The sequence below is a fragment of the Eretmochelys imbricata genome, chromosome 5 (genome assembly GCF_965152235.1).
Source record: "Eretmochelys imbricata isolate rEreImb1 chromosome 5, rEreImb1.hap1, whole genome shotgun sequence".
NCBI lineage: Eukaryota > Metazoa > Chordata > Testudines > Cheloniidae > Eretmochelys > Eretmochelys imbricata.
Window position 1 is genome coordinate 93,696,713 of NC_135576.1, and position 23,457 is coordinate 93,720,169.

At 39.0% G+C, this 23,457-nt stretch overlaps 1 protein-coding gene across 4 annotated transcripts in view; it reads right to left on the bottom strand.

Moving 5' to 3' along the window:
* Window positions 1–309: 309 nt before the first annotated feature.
* LOC144265185 (transducin-like enhancer protein 4) overlaps window positions 310–23,457 on the bottom strand; it is a 120,833-nt gene continuing 97,685 nt past the window's right edge. For all 4 annotated transcript variants that reach the window (XM_077817546.1, XM_077817545.1, XM_077817544.1 and 1 more), the window contains 13 exons: window positions 15,165–15,284; window positions 14,771–14,824; window positions 13,987–14,139; window positions 12,629–12,761; window positions 12,283–12,476; window positions 12,008–12,084; window positions 8,161–8,410; window positions 6,871–7,118; window positions 5,144–5,291; window positions 4,427–4,577; window positions 3,816–3,892; window positions 1,593–2,037; window positions 310–1,126 (listed from right to left, as the gene is read on the bottom strand). In XM_077817546.1, the coding sequence (XP_077673672.1) occupies window positions 1,930–2,037; window positions 3,816–3,892; window positions 4,427–4,577; window positions 5,144–5,291; window positions 6,871–7,118; window positions 8,161–8,410; window positions 12,008–12,084; window positions 12,283–12,476; window positions 12,629–12,761; window positions 13,987–14,139; window positions 14,771–14,824; window positions 15,165–15,284 (1,713 nt within the window). In that variant the 3' untranslated portion in view covers window positions 310–1,126; window positions 1,593–1,929. The remainder of the gene's footprint in view (window positions 1,127–1,592; window positions 2,038–3,815; window positions 3,893–4,426; window positions 4,578–5,143; window positions 5,292–6,870; window positions 7,119–8,160; window positions 8,411–12,007; window positions 12,085–12,282; window positions 12,477–12,628; window positions 12,762–13,986; window positions 14,140–14,770; window positions 14,825–15,164; window positions 15,285–23,457) is intronic.

Consider the following 23,457-nt stretch of genomic DNA (forward strand, 5'->3'; position numbering starts at 1 on the left):
GGAAAGGGACCTACTTAACCTGGGACTAATATACTGCCTTCTGTTACTCTCCTGTAGCCATCTGGCCCAACCCTGTCACACCAACTATAGAAATTTTCAGTTAAGAAAGTTTGCTGTGAGACCAGACAATTGGCGGGAAGTGTCTTTTACAAAACACATTGTTCTTTTTCCAAAATCTATAGTGGTATGCTGTGCAATTTAGAACTTTTTATTCAGCTGCCTGCTCTCTGCTGACCAAACTGAAATCTGCCCACAATAGTGAGGTGTGCAAATCCACAAGGGGAAAAAAATTAGAAAAATAATACATCATAGAAGTTACTTATGTTTAATGCTTAAAAGTCTGAATGCACAAACAATAATCTACCATTATAGAAGTACTGGTGGTCAATACAATGCATTAGAACTATGTACAATGACACAGTTTAGTATCAAAATCTTTCTACACTGTAGAGTATTACGAAACTGTTAATGACATCAAACACTAAGCACTTAAGACACTATTTTTTGCTACCACATTTGGAACTTCCATGAACAGTCCATTTCAACTTGCAGCATCAATCCATTTCTAGTATGAAATTAAGTAACTTTCTACTTATACAATAAGATTTATCTACATCGTTCTTTTGATTTTGATCCATAGCAGCAAAGGCACTGTACATCAGCAGATCCACAGACTTAAAGATTTTTTTTAAAGCATTCAAAAAAAAAAAAAAAAAAAGGTCACAGATCATAGTTTAACAGCAACAACAACATAAAAAGATAACACAATGTCTCTGGCACAATGGCACAGCCTGTGTCCATTTCAGGGACATCCAACTAAGACTTGGATAGAACTGGTGGCAAATAAAGCAAGTCCTTTTCCCAAGAGAGAATCCATTCTTTTCTGAACTTCAGAATGAGTGCTCTTGTAAATCCTACCGCTGAAGTCCTTGATTTTGTAGTCTGTACATTGGTAGGAATCCATTCTCATTTCAGTGCAGTTTCCAATGAATATAGCAAATATTTCTGTAATCTCTTGTAACTGCAAAATTGCTGAAAGACGCACATCTCCCTTCTCAAAGGGATGTGGCAAAAACATCCAGAAGAGATAAAGGTGGCTCTCTGAGGCAAGTTACTGTACTTCTCTCTGCAATACAACAAAGAGATGTTATATTAAAAAGCCAGGATCAACACAGAGGATTTTATCATCCCCGGAAGCATTGAAAACAAATCTATTTACAAAACACTACATGACAGCAGATTGTTACATACATTAAAAAGAAACTTATTTTTGGCACGTTTCCTTACAATTTATTTAATTCAGCTCTGAATTTAACTAGCGAAAAATTACAGGCATATATACACAACCGGTTATAGTTCGTAATTACTCTTCTAGATTTCCAAGCTGGTCTAAGATACATCAAATTACATCATCTTCCTCCCACAATAATTATTTATATTACAGTAGCACTGAGGAGGTCTCAACCAAGAGCAAGATAAACAGTCAAAAATTTAATATAAGCTATCATTCTATTTAGTGCACTTGTCACTTGTGACTTCCCACCCTTCCTCCTTTCCACCCACCAGCAAAAAACACAAAATATACAACGCACCTTTCAAACCAAGGCAGGGGCAGACAGCTTTATTTAGTCAGTTCATTGTTAGAAAGCCTTCTTTAAACAAAATAAATACATTACAGCTATAATACATAATTAGAGAATCAGTTCAGTGTTAAGTATGCTTATCCCCTCTTCTTCCAAGTAGATATCTTAAGTTTGGTATCACAAGTTCTTAATGAGCATTCACAATTCAATAGCAAGTTAGATGGGGGAAAAAATGAACTCCACAACTGTGATGAGCATTGTAAGTCCTCAGTTTGGAAAAGAAAAAAAAAAGGAATATACAGCAAAGTGCTAGGAGGAGGAGTCCTGTTTGCATTCAGCTTTGTCTCTAATAAATAACTTCATAGACTGTAGCCTTCTTGTCCCCAGAGCCAGTGACAATGTATTTGTCATCCACAGAGATATCACAGCTAAGCACAGATGAGGACTCTTTGGACTACGAGAAACAAAAGAAAAATACATAAGCATAAAGAAATTAACTATTTTTCTGTTTTAATAAAATCAGGTGAACACAAATGGCACCAGATTAGACGATTAAATCAGTAGAGAGTTTACTAAGGGGGAGTGCACGGGAGAGCTTATCTAAATACCAAAATATACTGACTCAAAGCAGAGAGGAAGGGCTGGCAGATGCAACTACAAAAATAATTCCGCAAATTTCCCTCACGTAAAGTATTTAAGACAACACACAGAGCAACATAAAAGGAAAGGGAATGTTTTATTCAATATTACAGAACTGAAGACAACCTATAAAACAAACTAATCCCTCCAATCCTCCGTCCCCTCCCCCACACTTTACAAACAGTGAGTATTTATTAAACGTTTATATAACTCAATTAGTTTTCGCCTGCTTAAAAACAAGCCAAAAGCCATCTTGAAAAAATACATTATCCTTATGGAGAACTCCTATAGAGTTTAACTGGGATAAAACCAACAGGGTTCTAGAGAAATTTGAGAGGTTTTTATAGAAATCACTCTAAAAACCTACAGGATATAATAGAGAATGAGAATCATTACTGTTTTTAGTACCCCCTTCTAAGCACTTTCCAAATGGAAAAGAAAGACCATCCCTGCACCAAGGAACTTACAATCTCAGGAATAAACAAACAAACAGGTGAGAAGACACCAGAGTGACTGGCATAGCAGAAGCACTTCAATGGAACAGAATACAATAGACAAACAGATCATGCAATGGATACAGCATCAAAATGAGAGAGAGAGAGAATTAATTTACATCTATATCTACCTAGATATAGTATATGATATATATTTATATTTAATATCTGGAACCCAAAAACGAAGCATCCAGGATTTTGGTAAAAGTTGTTGGAGGCTGGTTGGCACTACTTTCTCAATGATATTCTATAGGAATGAGAGTTTGGAGATGGGATTAGAGTGGGAAAGGTTCTCCTAATCAAGTGCTGATTTCTTGTAGATTAGCCAGACTATAAAGAGTTTGAACAGGTTCGTTTTTCTGAAGGAGGCATCGTTAAGTTCATTAGAAAGGGGCACAGTTAATATTTATAGGATGTTTAAAGAAAAAAAACGTATAGAAAGGTTATCATTTCCTATTGCATTCCACAAGAACCTTCCATAAGTGTCGGCTCTTGAATTCAAGAGTTTTCCTGCTTAATGTAATGACTTTTAAATCTCAATACACATTATGACATCTTAATGGTGCTTATCTAGTCCAAACCTGTTCAGCTATTTCATGAAATAAAGAGGAACATTTTTAAAAAATGCCAGGTCACAGTTATAAATTAGGGGAAAAAGTGCTCACGAGGCTTTATTTCTCTTGTCTGTGAACTGAAAAAAATACACAAGTGTTGAGTCTGGTTTTCACTATTTTCAGCAGGATTCTGGATATTCAATGAATGGTAGATTAGCCACGTGGCACCTGCACTATATTCCACTGCCCACAGCATGATATACAAAGGAGAGGAAATAGGCATAAGAAATTCGAGACAAAGAGGATTAAAAAATGGGCATTAAAGCCCAACTTCAAGATAAGGGTCCATTTTATTGTAATGTTAAAATTATTAAAATATTATTGAGGACAAAATCTTGTACATCTCATTATAACAGACAAAGTCTTAAAAGAAACATAATTAGCCAAGAAAACCCATTTAAAAACTTCTTAAGCTAACGATGGACCCTGAAAAGTGCACCTCTATTGTACTATAATGTGGAAAACAGCTTTTAGGAGATTATTACCTGGAATATGCTGGCTCCATAAGGTGTTCTCCAGGCATTAAGAAGATTATCTTTTCCAGTGCTTACAAACCATTTTCCTGAAATCAGATTTTTAATTTTTTTTTATAATTATGTTACATTTTCAATGAACTCATGCACAAAACCCCTAGATTACGAAGAAAAATGATCAATTTACACTTAATGAAAAAATTATCCAGAGAACGGTCAAAGTTACATGTGGCTAGATCAGTGGTTCTCAAACTTTTTTACTGGTGACCCTTTTCACACAGCAAGCCTCTGACTGCGACCCCCCCTTATAAATTAAAAGCACTTTTTTATATATTTAACACCAATATAAATGCTGGAAGCAAAGCAGGGTTTGGGGTGGAGGTTGACAGCTCGTGACCCCCATGTAATAACCTCATGACCCCCTGAGGGGTCCTGACCCCCAGTTTGAGAACCTCTGGGCTAGATTAAGGTATTTCACTGTAAGTATTTTGTATTAAAAAGAAATCATACAGAAAAAAGTTTAATTTTAGTATTATATTGAACATCTGGTTTTACATTTCCTTGTTTTTATTCAAAAGAAATTTGTTAGGAGAGAAAATACTGGCATAGATGTTGTAGCTTACCACAGTGAGCAAATTTGAGTGACAACACACAGCTCTCGTGAAGATGCAGTTGATACTTGTCTGGTTTAGTAACATGCAACACCTCAACATTACTGTTCTCCATTCCTACTGCCAACCATTCACCAGTTGGACAATAACCCAGTGAGAAGATCTGGAATTAACAGAGCACATGCTTCAGTCAGTAAAGGAGGAGCTTGAAATAGTCAGAGCTAATTCCTGCTTCATTGTTATCACTGTTCACAAAATGTGAGCTACATTTTGGGCTGCTACACAGGTTATAAAAGATGCTAATAGTTTACTATAGTAATCAAGACAATTAGTTAATGTAAATGCAACTCATTTTGAACTGCAATAGTAAAGCATTGAAACAAACTATAAAAGTTACTTTCCTAGCCCATCCAACAGCACTAGAAATATTTCTGTAATATATCTTTTGAACTAAGATCTACAGAACTGAAAACTGGTTACATAGGAACACTTTAATCTGGCAATTCCCCTTTATAAATAGGGCTCTCTGCTGTTCTTGTGGGAAAAATACTGATCTGTCAAACTGAGAGCCATAATCTAGAAAAAATGTTTAGCTGCCATATTAAAAACAGTGCCAGAGACTAAGTGAAAAAATTCTAGGAGCTCTTCAAGTTTGCTTTTTTAAAAAGGTGCTAATTTTATAAAATCACTATGGATTTCTCTAACATGTCAAAGCTTCTGAGAGTGAACCTGTGATGTGAAATCATGTTGTTGTAGCTGTCTTCCTTCTCTGAGGTCCCAGGATCTGACTGTATTGTCCAAACCTCCCGTCCAGAGCTTGGTGCCATCATTAGAAATGTCAATACAGCTGGCTCCATCTGTGTGGCCCTGGAATTGTCTGAAAATTTCAAAGAGAAAACACATGCACACGCTAATGGTAAAAAGATTTGGTTTTGATCCGTGTTCATTTTTCCATGCAGATCATGCTAGTTTTGGTTTATTTCCTTTAATAACTCTAGCTATTAAAATGTAGCAAAAGCATATTTTAGTAGAGTGACTTGAATTCCGAATTTGTAGATCATCAAATGAACTGTGTGTGGAATGCCTCAAATAATCAGCCTAGCACATTTTTTTTCGAAGCACCCTATATACTTGTTCACAAGCCAAATTTTTTTGACTGTAAAAACCGTGAAGTATCGAAGAGCGGGGGTCAGCTTACCAATGGGTCTATACCAAAAGTTGACCATTTTAAGCTCTATTGAACTACTGAATATCTAATACATTGTCGTTGTAGATCGGGGTCGGCAAACTTTACCCTGATGGGCCGGGAGCCAAAGTGGGCTAGGACGTTTTGTTTACCTGGAGCGTTTGCAGGCACGGAGCCCCTCAGCTCTCAGTGGCTGTGGTTTGCCATTCCCAGCCAATGGGAGCTGTGGGAAGTGGCGGCCAGCACGTTCCTCAGCCTGCACTGCTTCCTGCAGCTCCCATTGGCTGGGAACGGCAAACCATGGCTACTTGGAGCTGAGGGGCTCCATGCTTGCGGACGCTCCTGGTAAACAAAACGTTCTGGCCCGCCAGCAGCTTAGCCTGACGGGCCGGAAGCCAAAGTTTGCCAACCCCTGAAATATAGGGTCGGCTTAAGAAAGGGTCATACAGTTTTTGCCGTGTTTACCTATCCATCTTGGGGGGACAGCTTATAAATGAATGGGCTGATGAACGTGTATACACGGTATGTTTTAAGGTTCAGACTGAGACTGTGACATCACATCAGGTACTGGGAATGTCACATCTTCCTGGGAGGAATTCAGCGTAACATTCTAAATTTACTGGCTCTAAAAAGCATCTGCAATCACTTACTTACACAGGCTTTAATACAGAGTAGTCTCAATGGGATCATCAGATCAACTGATAAAAGCCCATCTTTTACATACATTACTACAATACTGTATAATGTAGAGCTGTATTATTGGGTCCCACTTAAAATGCTTTACACTGGGGATGAGAAATACCCAAACATGTGTATCTGAAACCCCCCAAACTTTGTGCTTTCCAAAATCAGATCTGAATGTGGTGATTCAGGCCCATCCTTACTTAGAATACAAACACTAAGCACAGATCAAAGAGGTGTGGTTGTGTGCAACGTATTACACAAGACCAAACTACTCCATGTTTTAAAGGGATCTAGAAGAATCTTAGCAACATCAACACCAGCTGATTTTACTCTAAGCAGCCATCAGACCCCAATCTAGCAGAATTAGAACAGAACTTTAAAGTCTGCCATTATAAAACCCTCTAATCCTATAAATAAGGATGTAATTTTTATCAAGCTTTTATTATTCTGGCTCCTTAACAATAAAATACTGAAACAGTTATGCTGACAATTAAGATAAGAGCACATTAAAAAAAAATAAGGGAGAAAGTACATGCTATCGTTAATTCATTCTTCACAACCTGACAATCCAGTTCTGTTGACCTACCTGACTAATGTCTGGTTGTGAAGATCCCAAACGGCAATGTTCCCATCGCTACAGCAGGAGAAGCAGACCTTGGAATCGGGGCTGATAGCTAGAGCATAGCAAGCTGGAGCAGAAGATGTCAGCTCTGCTTTTATACGTGGGGTAGGAGCTGCCAGGTCCCAAATGGATAACGTGCTGGCTTCCCCACCGACAATCAGGGTGCGGCCGTCTGGAAGCAATCTGCAGGAACGGATGTAGTTATCTCTGTTCTGTGGAGACAGAAGCCATCACGAGATTACTCATGAGGAAAGGAAAACAGCATTAACATGAGAGCAGAAATCCATAAAAGTATTGTATTCCCTCCTGGTTTTAATGAGCCAGTTACACTTATGACAATGATAAAGTGTATTAATGCCAGAAAATTACACGACATCAGGGAAGTACTTAAACTTGATCTACAAAATTCAGTAGTGAGAGCTATTTAATCTTAATTAGCATCAAAATGCAAAGACCAGCACCCAACTCCAAACACTTCAATGTTCCTGCATTTGACAGCTTTTATACAAGGTTTCATTTTTATACTCTGCTCATTTCAGTACATTAACCCCTTGATAACTGGGTGTACCAATTTCTGACATACCTCCGCCTCCCATTTTAGTGAGCCCTGCTGCCCCACCAAGGAGATACTAGGGTCACACGTTTTGCACAGTTCTGATGAAGCAGCAATTACAACAAGAGGCAACATCTCATCAAGAACAGTAAATGACAAGAGAAAAGTTGCCAATAATGGTGCATCTTGTAAGCACATGCCAATAATTTGTTGTTCCCAGTAATAATTTAGGGAGATTTTTAAACGGTCAGAATACACACATACATGCACATGCATGGACCATATATTAGAATACGAGCCTACAAGTAATTTTTAGCACATGAGAGGATATAGGGCTTAAACACACACCCATAATGTCAAAAGTTTATAGACAGCATCTACAGCACTATTTCTGATCTTGTCTCTTGCCTATATAGTTTATGGGGATTTTGGTTTGTCAGGGGAAAAAGCATGTGTATTATAACACACACACACCAGAAACTGAACAACTCAGCAATACACAGAATAATAAAAAGAACCTGAATTAAGCTCACCAAGCTGAGGAGCTGGTTCTCAATGCTGTTGGTACTAATTGATCATCATAACCCATATCTTAACACTATCATATCACTCGTGCACAATCTGAGTATTTTCTAAACTGCTTTCTTCTATCCCCTCCCCATCTGATCAAGCTTCACTTTCATTCCTAGATGTTCACTTACCAGGCAGTCTAGCTGAGAGACAGGGCTCTTGTTCCCAGGGTGGCTGATGTCCCAGACTTTGACACATCCCTTTCCACCAGTATACACGTGTCTTGTGGGGTTGCTTATGGTAACTGCACACACTACTTCCCCGTGATTCAGAGTGTTGATCTGACGAGCATGGCGAGGGATTCCTGGTCCAATGAGGGCATCAGGAGGAAAAGGTACAGGTTGCATCTGACCATCTGCACTTACATGAAATGAATAAGCTCTGAGGAAAGGATAAGGGGAAAGTGATTTAATGAATTACCCCTTGCATCTATTTAAGAAAAGAGAACAAGATACATAAACCATTTTCAAACTTGGCTGCTTACATTTTGGCATCTAACAACATAGTTAGGTACCAAATGCAATGGCCAGATTTTCAGAGGTACTGCACACCCTCAACTTCCATTTACTTTAACAGTAGCCAGGGGAACTCAGTACTTCTGAAGACTTGAAGTTATTAGCTGTCTACATATGGATTTAGTCACCTATCTTTAGGCATCCAGTTTTGAAAATGTTGGCCTTAGTGGTCTCCACAAGGCAAGTTATCCAGACACAGACTAAATAGCTTTTTAGGACTCAAGCCATGTGCTTCTGATTTCTGGAGTGTGTAGGCATATGTGAAGCTATAGTTTCCAACCTTAAGTTTGCCCGTGACTGGGTCTGAGATTTGATATGTGATTTGATATACATACGTAGCAGAAGCAGGGAAGCCCACATCAGAGCCTCCCTGAAGACAGAAATAGTAGGGAGCATCTCTTCAAGCTTTAAGGAATGGTTGGATCCAAGGGGATAGATAGGTGACTATTTCCCTTAGAGGCTTTCATTTATGAACATGAACGTTCAAGAGAGTATGAAGGAGATTAGTTCATTGCCTGGCTTTCACTGAACTGAACAGTGGGGTGCACATATCTTAAGCTTATATTGTATTTTACAGCACTCTGTCAATAGAAGGATTGAAATCAATGACACCATGGAGTTAAGGTTTTTAGGCACAATTCCTGAAATGGCAGTCCAGCAAAAACGTGCAAGTAATTTGTTCTTGTTGTTGTTGCACTGATATGACAAGCACAAATCCCAGTTCTTTTGCTGGAATCAGGACTCTCACCGAGAAAGAATGTGTTGTGTGACTGCCAGTTATGCCACCTGTGAATAAGCTATCAACAACTTCATCTCCAAATATTTTCTAGGGAGAACAGTTAGGTTGTGAAATTGTTTTGTTTTAAGATGTGACATATTAAAGAGTATATATTACTGAACACAAACTTTATTAGACGACTCCTCTGTACACATAAATATATGGTTAATAGAGGGTTCTTAATTTCCAAAGACTAGCTAATTCATGGTAGTACTGATGAAAAAACACACATGGTTGTAATAGTAGAGATATGAAAATAGCTCACAGAAATATTATTTTGGAGGAGACTATTGCTTTAATTGTTGCACTGAAATTGAGAGTTTAAAAAGGCAGCCTTTAAAAAACCAACCATTTTATTTGTTATTTAAGTTACACAATGTGCTAATAGAAAAGGAGTACTTGTGGCACCTTAGAGACTAACCAATTTATTTGAGTATAAGTTTTCGTGAGTTACAGCATCCGATGAAGTGAGCTGTAGCTCACGAAAGCTTATGCGCAAATAAATTGGTTAGTCTCTAAGGTGCCACAAGTACTCCTTTTCTTTTTGCAAATACAGACTAACACGGCTGTTACTCTGAAATGTGCTAATATTACAGCGTTTTTTTCAGCAGTATAAAAATGCAACTATATTTACATAATCTCCAGTTTTCCCCTTTTTTTATACTCATAGCCGCAGAAATTTCACTATTTCTGCACCCTATTTTTGCTCTTTTCTCGTTCTGGCAGGCCTGAGTGGCAAGTTGACACTTTGCTTTATGACACGAAACACATTCAAGCCAGGCTCAGGCAATTTTTTTTCGTTGTTGCAGTTAAAAGATACAAACTTCCTAATTTAAGTGGATTTGGTCTCCACTAGCAGATTTCTATAGGCACTAGCTAGAAGATCTTATTATTCATCATTTGTTGCATGCCAACAGTGTGTTTGCTGCTGCACAGTACCAAGAGGCAAGCACCTGCCCTGCTCTGAGAATTTACATTGATACCAAAAGTGAATCTTTATTATAGCTTTTTTTTCTTTTTTCTTTTTTTAAAGCAACGTTTTAGTCAAAATGGCTTTGACGCTGTAGGTCAAGATGTTGTCAATGGAGCTATGCTGATTTACACCAGTTGAGAATCTGGCTCTTAAAGCAAATAGTAAGTGCTATGTATAATTATTCAAATACATTTAATCTTGAAAAAGATCGGGTGTCATATTACTTTTCCCCCCTCTCTCCATGTACCATTTATTACAAGTCCCCTTATACCACTGTGCAGGTCATCAGTAATAGGAATATTTACCACTAACATAGAATTTCGCATGATTAAAGCACTGTAAATATATTACAAAACTCCTCAATTATAAAGATCTGTACAGATATCTGCAGCTCCTATTTTTGAGTCAGACTGTACTGTTCCCTAGGAAAATCAGGCAATAATTAAAAAACCAAGGCGAAGTACAGGTAACAAGATAGCCAATGCAGCACATTCCATTTCAGAGAACGCTCAGTGAAAATAGTTGAATACAACTTAGGTCTCCATCTTTGCAGTCTTCAAATCTAGCTAATAATAATTAGCTATTATTGACCTTGTAAATAGTGACTATTATGCCAATGCATTAACAAACATTTGAGATGCAACAAAACCTTTCACTTTTTTAGTTATTATATTACTGTAGTGACTGTAAAGGAACTTGCTGGATGCTCTCCACACAGACAGGAAGAAGGTTCCTGCTCCACAGAGCTTACAGTCTAAGGCTCTGATCCTGTAAACTGCTTAGTGCCAACTCCTGAGCCTGCATAGATCCTCAATGAAGTTATCCTGGCTCTATGTAGGTGCAGGTTCATCAACACAGAGCAACTGACAGAAGACAGCCTAAGATGACAAGTAACACTGGGGGAGAGGGATACAATCATAGTATGTACAACGTTTATATATTTAAAATCAAGTTACATCAACTATACCCAAATATCCCTCAACCTCTCCATTATTAGCTAGTCTATTTTTCTTTAAGTGTTACAAAGGAAGTGGAAGTTGAGGCCCTTCAAATAAAACCCAGATCAATATGATTTGCATTACTATTTTTTCCCCTCCCTCTAACTCAAGGGGGATGTGATTGGGGAGTTTGTGAGCCTGGAAAAAGAATTACACAGCAAACAAAGCTGTTAGAGTAGGTCACCTTTTCTGGCAAGTTCCATCAAGGATGAATTTGAACATTATGAAACCATAATTCTTCTCAGTATTTTCAATCAAACAAAACATTTCAGCATTTCTTTCTCTGCACACTGCTATTTATAGCATCTAATAAGCTTGCAAGTGATTGCAAGGCTTTTATGCCCAATGGAATTATTTTTAAGCTGAGACACACAGTACAGCAGACATGTATACCAGAGATTCCTTTACAGTTTGTATTTCTATACAGAGATGGGTCCCCTACTTCACATTTAGAAAAGGAGATCTCTCTGCCCACCACAGACTCTCATTGCTCTATGCCATCTGATACCTCCTGGCTGGTAGTAGATTTTAAAAGAAATCTCCAAACAAGCTTTTAAAATAAAAACAACGATTAAACCACCCTCCCTATCCCTTCAACCCTAAACTTACTTCTAGTCATGCAATAATATTCAGTAGCCCAGGGGAAATCTAGCCAGCAAGGGAACACTACTTCAGTAAATGATTAACTTCATAAATTTAGTGTTTAAAACTCACGGTTTTCCTCCTGGGATGCCTGTCAGATTGGGAGGGATGCCTGGGACTCGCATGTGATGATGTGGATCAAAACCAACCTGCAGTTTTCCCCAAGCAGAACAAAAAGATGTATTAAGTGGGGAATTAAGCGAACATGAGTTTCATTTACCTCTTCCACAACATATTCTCCAAATTAGAGATAGGTTGAACTAGATTTAACCCTGCATGTCTTTAATTTAACAGACCCCCCACCCCCAACTCCAAACATGTTCACATCTTCTGGGGCAAACACTTACCACTGGAGACCTCCCATAAGCTGCTGCAGCTGCTGCCGCTGCCGCTGCCGCACTCATTTGGGGGGAAATATTATGCAGCCCCGCATACGCAGCTCCTGGACTGGTCAGCTCTCCATTCATTCCAGCATGTGGCACAATTCCAAACGGAGCAGGATAGGGACATGGCACCGCCATCGGGGTCCTTAGACCGGAAGCTGTTGGGGGAATAGTGCTCAATTTAAACAGGTATAAGGGATGCTCAGAACTTCAAAGAAGAGAACAACAAACAGAAGACACAGACACAGAATGCAGTGTTGTAAAGGACTGAAAAGTTAGATGCTTTTCTAGAGGCCTAATTGTTACTAACCTAAAGGATCGACTCCTGGTGGCTTGCCAGGCACGGGCCTCAAACCAGGAGTAGAATTGCTGCCTGGAGTTGGAGCGTCAGTCCGTGGAGTTGGAGTATTTGATTTAGACACAGGAGTGGTAGATTTCTCATTCTAATATCAAGAGAGGCAATGAAAGACAGTTATTTTACTTTTTGGCTTCATATATAAGATATTGTAGATGACAATTAAAATGTGGTTTGATTAGTGAAACCTAGTTTTCAATTTTTAATGCTCAGCACTGGCAATGGAAAGAAGCATGCAGAGTGACTTAAAAGGGAAGGGTGACCGTAGGAATTAACTCTAGGATTCACAGCTTTTTCTCCTTTAGGTCACTGATGTGATTCAGGATACAGTCAATGACTGAAAATCATTACCATCTGACAATCGTATTGGCAGCGTATGTGAAACCTGTTGGTGGTCTCAATCTGCTCCTGGTGGACATGTGTCCACATCACGATGAGCACCTTTGTTGGCAGTGTGAGGCCCAAAATCGGACAGACAAGCAGACTGAAATAATGGACTCACCCCTAGCCGTGATCCCTATAAAACAGGGTTGAGGCACAATGATGGGGGTAGTGTGAGGAATCTTGCACTGGCACTGTTGTGGTATGCCTGTTTGGTGGACAAACAGCAAACTTCTGTGTTTAACCCTGTCACTCCAGCACCTCTCCTGAGCACTACATTCACTACAGAACTGATTTATATAACAATGTGAGAAGTGAAAGTGTACTGAAATGTTGAGAATTGCAGGAAGAGTTACAGTGCAGCTTAGCAATGTGATAAACTACCGTCACCAAAAGGAAGGGAAAGAAGACCCCCACACACACACTTGCAAGCAGCCTTTTTTTTGCATTGTGATCTGTGATGCAAGTCGAGGAAGACTCTTGTAAATGACAGACAGAAAATTAAAACTACCTGGTCATTTAAACAAAACTAACAATCAAATCACATCCAAGTTGGAAGCTGAATTTACTATAGAACCATAGCATAAAAAATGTATCAAGGAACCTAGGTGTACTGCTTTTTTTTTTTTTATCCTCAGAAGGACATGATTCTCTCCTCCCCCACATGAAAAATTACCACAACACAGGCACATCCATCATCTTTTTACACTGGTAGTTTAATAAACGCGTCTCATCCCAAAAAGGCCTCTGGGCTTTTTAACCACCACTTTGCTGTATGTCTTTAAAGTAGAAATTAAGGGAACTTTATATTCAACGTGAAGTTGTATCATGTCTCGTAGCGTTTTACAGATCCCATTAGAAATTCAGATATGATCTGGTGGACATGCACATCTGTGTACTCTCTCAGATCAGGAGTGTTCAAAATCACTTACAAGGCTAAGTTCTTTGGATTTTGAGGAAGGAGTACTGCTAGAAGATGCAATAGAGGCCGGGCTAATCGGTGCATCTTTCTTAAGCAGTCGGGTCTTGTCCAAGCCATTCTCTCTTGGAGAATGTGCTGGGCTCCCTCGAGGGGAAGAAGGATCCTATAAAAGAACAACATGCGTTAGTATAACATCTTCCTAGCAGCATAAACACCTATCTCCAGTAATTCAGACTTTTGGGGAAGATCTCTAAATAAAACATGAAGCAACACTTGACTTCATAACTGATTTGGTTAATATGATTTGGTTTAAAATCTAGATGTATAACAAAACAAACATAAGTATTAGTTAATATTGTATGTTGTTAACTAAGTGCCATATAAAAATAACGATAATGCTTAGGACAACAAAGTAAATAAGAATTACATTTCTCATGTTAACAGGTGGAGAAACTGAAGGCACACAAAAGGCTAATTGTCTTGTGCAAGGTCACACAGAAAATCAGTGGCAGAGCAGGAACAGAACATAGGTACCATAAATATCAGTGCCCTATTTGCTTTAAGATGGGTGAGGTAAGATTTTATTTGTTTAACTATACAAACAGCTGAGAAAAGCTCTTCTGAAGAAGTGTTACTGCTATAAATAATATTTTAGAACTGAAAAGATAAAAAGATGAAGCTGGATTTCTTTAGCAATTACAAGCCCCTTTGTGAAGGCATGCATCTGACCTACACTGAGATTTGAGAGACAAACCTCAATTACTGTATGGTATAGGAAGCAGTATAACACATACCTCATTGGAAACATCAACCACCAAGTTATCATCACTCTTTTCACCATCACTGTCCTGCAATGACAAATCAAATTCTTAAAAAATATCCAAAGATCTATGGTCTCTTTAAAAAGCAAAAATATCTATTACTATAAAGCATCATACTATTCTTCAATATTTCCTATTTCTTTGGTCTCATTTAAGCTGTTAATAATAAATACTATGTAGGTCTTACTTTATATATAAGAAGTGCTTTACATTTCATTATCCCTGTTTTACAGATGGGGAAATTGAGGCACAGAGAGATGAAGTGACTTGCCCAAGGTCACCCAGAAGGAACCCAGATAGAGCTCAGGTCTTCTGATTCCTAAAAAATTCTTAGGTTGGTAATACACCATGTAAATGTTTCACTCACATAACGAGTTGCTATTTCTTTCTCTTCTGTTTTCTGCTTTTTGCTATCTGAAGAGTAATCCGTCGAGTTCCTATGCTTCTCTGCTGTTCTGAAACTAGCTGATGGAGACACAGAAGAGCTCTGAAATTAGAGGGGAGAGAGGGAAATGTGACCACACATTTGCACAATCTCATTTCTGATTACTTTCAACAGACAACCTGAAGGTGGTGGTGGAGGTGGTTTTGAGGTCTTCTAGTGGATAACAGCACTTTAATCAATGATAGCTAACTAATAAGATTTATATTGACACTTTGAATGAAATAATTGGTAGATACTTCTGTACAAATATCAATTACTGGAGCACCAAATAGTTGAGGTCCAAAATGCCACAGAACTGCTATGTATTAATTTAAGAATACTATTTTTTACCATGGTTATTGGGATGTTTACTTTACAAATATACAGAAGGCTACCAGGAAAAACGAGGAAGGAAAAGAATGGTTCAAGATAAGCCACCCCTCAGCAAATATTTGAGAGTTAAGGAACAATGCAGAGCTATATTGGCTTTGATGATTTTACCTCTAGCTCTAGCCAACATACAGGACTGGTTTTGACCAGAAGAGTCAAAGCTCAAACACAGAAGAACAAAGGAACTATTGCAAGGTTTAAAAGGGACTCTTTCTCAAGAGAGAGGGGATAGTTGTTTGGGGAAACCAAGCTGAGACAGGTATCAGAGGCGTAGCTGTGTTAGTCTGGATCTGTAAAAGCAGCAAAGAGTCCTATGGCACCTTATAGACTAACAGGGAAAGACTAGACGCGATAAATCATTCCCCACTGGATCGATTGCTGCCCGCTGATCCAGCAGGTAGTGAAGACATACCCGTAGTCATTGTTAAAAGGGTTTAAGTCTTCTTGCCATGCTTGACCAAAATCCCCCGTATTAGAGTTGGCCATAAATTTTCTGTCAGAATGGTTTTTCAATGGAAAATGCAAATTTGAAATTTTCCATGGAAAAATGTCTATGAAATATTTAATTTCAGGTTGGTCTGACCCAAATCTGAATAAAATCATGTTGTTCAACTAACCCAAAATGTTTAGTGTTAAATCAGTTTAATAAAACATTAATAAGCTGCATTCCCCCAGTCAGTGCATTGCCTTATTATCTCTTTTCTGCAAAGGTCTCTACAGGACTGCATTTCCCATAACACAACGTGGCTATCCCTGACCAGCCTCTCAGTGGTGCATCACAGGAGTCATATGACTCTGGGTGCATCATGAAATATGTAGTCCAACCAGGGAGCTAACTTCATAAGGGAGAACAGGGGCATCAGGCTCCTGAACTAAGCTCCCATAAACCAATCCGCTGCTATGGAAAAATACAGTTTAATTTTGAACTGCCTCAAAGTGATGCGTTTCAGGTCATTTCAATAAACCAAAACGTGTAACACTTTGATTTCAGGAGTGTCAAAATGTTTCAATTCATTCTGACTTTAAATTTTTCGTAATTTCTGTAGCATGCAAAGTTCTGAAATTTTGACATTTTGTCCCAATCTGAGAATAAAACAAATGCGGAAATGTCAAAATTTCTCATGGGACGGAATTTACAATATTTTGTTCAGCTCTTCCCCATACACTTCAGTAAGGGTTTTGAATGTACGAATGAGGCAACATCAGGACAAACACATGTCCAGTGTAGACTTCAATGCATTCTGACACCACTGGCATGTTTCATATTTCAGTGTTCTTATTAAAACATTGAGGCTCTGATTCTGAACAGCACTTAAGCATGTGCTAAAGTTTCTCCCTACTCGGGAAAGCACGTTAACAAATGCTGAAATCCCACTGACTTCAGTGGGACTTAAATCTATGCTAAAAGTTAAGCATGTGCTTAATTAAGTTATTTCCGGAACAAGAATGCCTTTTTGAATTGGAGCCTTAATTAGCAAATTATGTATAGACTGGTTGAAATTTTGCAAGTTTTTTTTTATGGGGTGTTAGCAAAAATTTTCCCTTTATTTTTGACCGATTCTAGTTATTTACACATTCACAATACTGGATGAAAATGGAAATTTGAAAACAAAGCTAGCATTGCTCATGACAACTGGTTTGAAACATTTAGGGAACATTTAGTGAGCACCAGTAGGGTCTACATGGACCAAGTCATGTGCAAAATGTTAGTGCGCTTTAGAAATCAGACCGCCGTAGTGTGCATTACTCCACTGTGTAGATAAATCTTAGTATTATTTATTACAGAGAATGCCCTTTGCAAAAGATTTTATATGAGCATTAAGAGTACTCCTTTACATTCATATTCATTTCACAGATTGGGAGGAGGCAGTTTATAATTTGATTTCAATTCATTATAACTTAACTTCACTGTATAGAAAGCAATTTGTTTTAAAAGGAGAAAATCATCATCGCTAAGCTGCAATTAGAATTATGTCTAAAGAATCAGAGTAAACTACTGCACTTATTTAAACAGAAATATTTATTTTCATGAATTAGAAACCACGTGGTTTCATTTTTCTCAGTATAGTTAACCTTGGCACTGCAGATATCATTTTAATCCTTGATTTTGCTGCTCAATAAAATTATAATTCAGAGCTCCCTATTAGAATGATAAAGTAGTTAATTATCACCAGCACTTAAAGGATGATCACCATATTGGGCACTGGGGCAATGCATACTGTTTAATGGCGTAATTGCTTTAAAGTCCAATCAGACTTGGTAATAAAGTGGAAAAATCCTAGGCAGCCCCATGCAATGGAACTTTTTTGGCTGGCAGTACGCAGAGAAGCACTAACAAGATGTAAGCAATAGTACTGATCGACACAAACTTATATGGTCAACAAAAGAAGGTTTAGTTTTGTTTCTTCGTGAAAAATCCAGCTGTATATCTAGATACTACTAGAGATCATACAATGCAAGTTTCGTTATTGGATTATATGCTTAAAAATGTGAACTCACATCCTCCCCCAGCCCACACACTTTCTTCATATTAAAATCTTCACAAACGTGGTGATCAAAGTTCTGTGAACAGGAATGCCTGTGCAGTTAGTGAATTTTCTGAATTAGTATAAGGTGACTTGTCTACAAACAGCCATTATTGTCCTTATGTTTTTATCCTAATTCAGGCTTTTCTGCATATTAAAACAAGATTATGAGTAGCCTATATGCCTTTTAAGCATTACAATACCCTTAGGTACCCTTGTCTACACTTAAAAGTTATATCAGCATAGCTACTTCAATAGGGGCGTGGAAAAAAAAACCCTCAACTGTGACCGATGTAGCTATGCTGACAAACCCGCACGTGTAGACAACTATGTGAGTGGAAGAGTGCCTCTGTTGATGTAGCTTATGTCATTTGGGGATGTGGCATTCCTATAGAAGAACATCTTCTGTCAGCTTAGGCTGCATCTACACTAGGGAGCTATGCTGGCACAGGGTACACAGTATAGACATAGCCTTATGTCTTAAAACTGCCACAAACATTTTCCAGCCAAGATACAAAGAGTTTCATCTGCCCTTCACATCACGACAAGAGAAGGGAAACAAGAAATTGAATATTTTACTTTCCCATCAATCCCAAACAAAATCCCTGCAATTTGCCTATGTGACTGGGTGAGTATAATTTTGTAAGGCTGCTTTAAGGCTAATTAACTGTTCCAGCTTTGGGTGTTGGGCTGAAGCTCAGGAGTATGAGGTTACAAGTTAAGGTTTCAAATCACATTCTTGGGTCTAGCATGTAGCTTGACACTTTTTAGGAGAGAAAATGAAGAACTTTCCAACTGAAACTAAGAGGGACGAAAGGGATTAGGTAGGCAGAATGCAATTCCACAACTAGAATACACTGGGGCTAATATTACTTCTGCAGAAAGAGTAACTGGATCTTCAGTTACAACAAGCTGTTAGGACCTGGGCTGGATTTGAACTGACAACCTAGAGATAAAAAAGCTTCTGAGCTGGTACAGTTCACTTTCCCCCATCCCCCAAACCTTCATTTTAATTCCTGCCCCTCAGGTTTTAGAGAGGAATGAAGGCTTGGCTTTGGGCCAGTTGCTGAGAGGACTACAAGGCTAGACTTCAAGAGTGAGATGCAAGAAATAGCAGCCTAACTCTGGTCTCCTGCATGAAGCCTCAGTTCAGATTTTTAAGCAGAGATTTTGTAATGGCCACATCTGGTCTATCCATTACAAACTGTATCTGCTATATAAAAAACTGCAATTCTGCAGGAACTCCATGACTGGTGTTGATAGACCTAAAATTGCCCCTTATACAAAATAGCACAACTGCCATGGCCTGTTTAGCCAAAGCACTAAGTGACAACTATCTACATGTAACTGTGGTTGTGTATCAGATGTCTACAACTGACACTGGCATCTGTACAAACCTTTTCCCTGAGTCTACACCTAGGGATCTGTGGGAGATCCCATGACTAAAGGGCTGAACACAAAAAACCTCCATCAAAGCACAGTTTAGCTGTCACACTTTGCTCTGTTTTTCGATTAAAACATCAAGGCTCTTCTAACAGCTTCCTTGAAAGAAGATGGAACAGGGTTGCTGCTTAGAGAAATTAAGTGATTTAGCATTATGTCTTGGCAGGCTGTAACTTAATGGGCCAGAATCCTCCTTCTAATAACTATTAAAATTTATAGAGAAAGAAAATCTTTTCACACTGCAGTTTTCTTCAATGAACTTTTAATCTACTAGAAAACCAAGCATTTCCCTGCTAAGCAGTATTGAGTTTGTTCACATCTAATAATTGAACAAGACATGTGGAAATACATTATTTGGGGATAGTGGCTGTTTTAATTTCTCTTTTAGCAAAAAGGCACTGTATTTTCATTTTCTGTTTGTGTAGAAAAGGTTAATTCCTGGTAAATACATACAAAATGGTGACCCAAACCGACTGAACAGATATAAGAACAGCAAGGCTCAGCACTTTGACATATACATTTAGTTCATTTAAGAAGCACTACATCAAATACAGCGTTGGATCTTCAGCACAAGACTGTAAAATACTAGACACTACATATCCCACTATGTTTTGTACAGTGCTGAGCAACACTACACAACAAACGAGACCAACACTCTCCAGGAATTTCATGAGGTGGCATATTCCCTCTCTGATATTTATATGGTGACCGTCACAGTGGAATGTAGGTGCCAGACACAGCCTGAAATATCTCCCCTGACCATGCACAAATTAATTGATCATAAAGAATGCTATATAAACCTCTTATAAAGCCATAAATATCACACAAGTAGCAGTGCAAACATCAATGTGCTGTCTACTTGTAATAATTAATACTTCAAATTACTTGAAAAATCCAAGAATTACTATAACCTTTTAAACCTCAACTTCCACTGAAAATTACATGCATTACCATAAATGGCTCACATAGCACAAAGGAAGAAAAACAATATAGTAAAATCAAGCACACGGGCTATCCATCCTTTCTCAAGCCCTGTAGCTTGGACTACCATCAGATAGCTCTCTTGGACTGCTAATCTTGCTTGGATAAAAATTAAGCGATAATTAAATGAAACCAGTGTTAGAAATAATGACGAGATGATAAGACCCAAAAACCCTCCCACACAAAGCTGGTAACTCTTGAAGCATTTGTGACTGTGACCATTACCTGGTGTAACTCTATAACACTAAAAAAAGGATGTATTTTAAGTGAAATAATTAAAACAATAATTCCAACAAAGTGGGAATTATGAGATAATTGATCATCCTGAAGTATTACACAAACTGCAGTAAAAGCCAAGGATGTTCATTGCTAAGGTCAATTATGATATAATTATCTGAATGACATTATTGCTGTTATAAAGTCCATTCAAAGTATACGAGAAACAATAAAAATGGATACAACACACATCACAGGAAAATGACTTCACAGGAATGCTCACTCATTGACTGGCACTCACATTTAGGGCGGTGAAATACAAAAGCCAACGTTAGCAATCTGACTCACTCCAGCGTTTGGTATGGTCCTTTTAATTATTTAAGGGAGATGTGAAATCAGCAACATGGAGCAACTGAAGTATTATAACTCCTACATAAGTCTGAGTTAAGACTGTCCATACCTAGACTTGGCTGCTTACTGACTTGGGCCAAAAGGTGGACCAGCTTCCAGTCCACTTTACGGGTACGAAATGCAGTACAGTGCTGCACTAGTTCTAACCTTATGCCAGACAGAATGGAGTAACAATCACAAGAATATTCTCTCTACCTGAAAACTTAGCAGCTAAGCCTTTGAGCTCCTGGGCTTAACTTTCCTCAGAAGTCCCAAGGCCAAACTCTCTAACACGGCTCCTTGCCAATGAGAGGGATAGAAAAAACCAGTATTGTACAACATGGCCCTTCACCTATTTTGCGTGGGGGGGGGGGGAAATAGCACACTATTTTGATCTATTTTTAGCACACTGATTCGATCAGAGTTAAGATGGGTATGTCTCCTAGGGCTGGAATTTACACTTTCCAGCTCGAGTGTAGACATACCCAAAGATGTCTCACTTCACTCAGACTGCAATGTCACATTCATCCCCTCCCCTCGGTTTCCTGTCTCAGTTATTAGCACAGAGCCACAACAATGTAAAGGAAAGAAATAGGGAATAAAACTGGGAGAAAAACAGCCACTGATAAAGATGTATATAAAGAAACACCAAGATACACAGCAGAAAAAGGAAAACAAAATTGAGGAAGGTAAAGAAGAAAAAACAAACAAAAAAAAGAATAGTCAGTTATCCTGATTATTAAGGGAAAATTCCATCACAATATTATTAGAGTTCTCCCACGCAATATAGTTTCTGAGTGGTTCACAAAATTCCACAAGAATTCCTTTCCATTTACCAGAATGCACACATATTCTCACACACACACACACACACACACTCACACTCACTCACACTTTTAGTAAACTGAGAGCAGCGGTTGTGAAATTTTCTGGGCTGCCCCAAGATACCGTGTAGCATGTTTACATCTACCAGTCACATCACCAAAGTAATCCATAGCTCAATCAAAACTCCCACCATATTGCCAAGTGGTCTAAACTAGTGGAAAGTCCAACCTTTCTCAGCTTATTCTTGATTCTTATATTGTGACATTCCCTGCTGTGGCACCTGAAAGGCAGCATTACACTTTGTTCTCTTTATCTAAGACAGATGCTTGGGGCCAGGTTCTGAACTATCAAGCTATCAGTCAAGATTACTTGCCTTTCTCTCTCCCTTTCAGAGCTCACATTTTGACCTCCCAAGATCATTTCTCCATTGAGCCTTTTCAGGCCCGGTATACACTACAAAGTTCGGTCAGCATAAGCTTGCATCAACCTAGTCGCACATGCTCTGCCATTAAATGTGTCTCCTACCGATGTAAATGCCCCATTACAGCGACACAGTAACACCACTGCCCTGAGCGGCATTGCGCTATGGTCGATGTGCTGAGGGCGACGCAGCACAAGTGCAGACACTGAGTTACTTATGTTGACCCTAACAGTCCTCCAGCAGCTGTCCCACAATGCCCTACACTGACCAATGTAGTCACAATTGTGAATACCATTGCCCAGGGTTCCCGGAGAACAAGCCAGCTACACACTCCAGACGTGTTCCAGCTTGAAGCAGACCGGAGATTTTGGATCTCCTAGGCCTGTGAGAAGAGGCTGTTCAAGCACAGCTATGGACCAGCCATAGAGACATGGACATCTACAAGCAGGTTACACAGGAGATGCAGGAGAAGGTACTACAGGGACCAGTAGCAGTGCAACATGAAAGCAAAGGAACTGCGTCAGGCATACCAGAAGGCCAAGGTGATGAGCTGCAGACTTACTGCTTTTACAAAGAGCTGCATGCCATACTTGGTGGAAACCCCACCACTGACCTACAGACAACCATGACTACTTCCGAGGAGCCCAAGCCAAAGACTCCTGGCATGAACAGCCATGACGAGGAGGAGGATGGGGGACATGCAAGTGGTGGGGTCTTGCTATGCCACAAGCCAGGACCTGTCTCAGACTCCACCGCAGTCCAGTCAGTCCCAGCAGTTGAGCACAGGTGAGTCTGATGCAGGGGAAGGAACTTTGGGTAGTTTATATTTCCCATTACAGTGATGTACTGATAGCACTCCCAAGTTAACAGGATACAGCTATCGACTGTTTCATTAATTTAATTGTACTACACGAGGTAGTGGTACCAAAAAAGAGAGAGATAGGGTTCTCTTTTTTTCATTCCCCTGTGGCAAGGGAGGGGCACGAGGAGCAGTTTATGTATACAAGGGCGTCGCTTGAACCCTCCTGAGAAATCTCCATGAAAC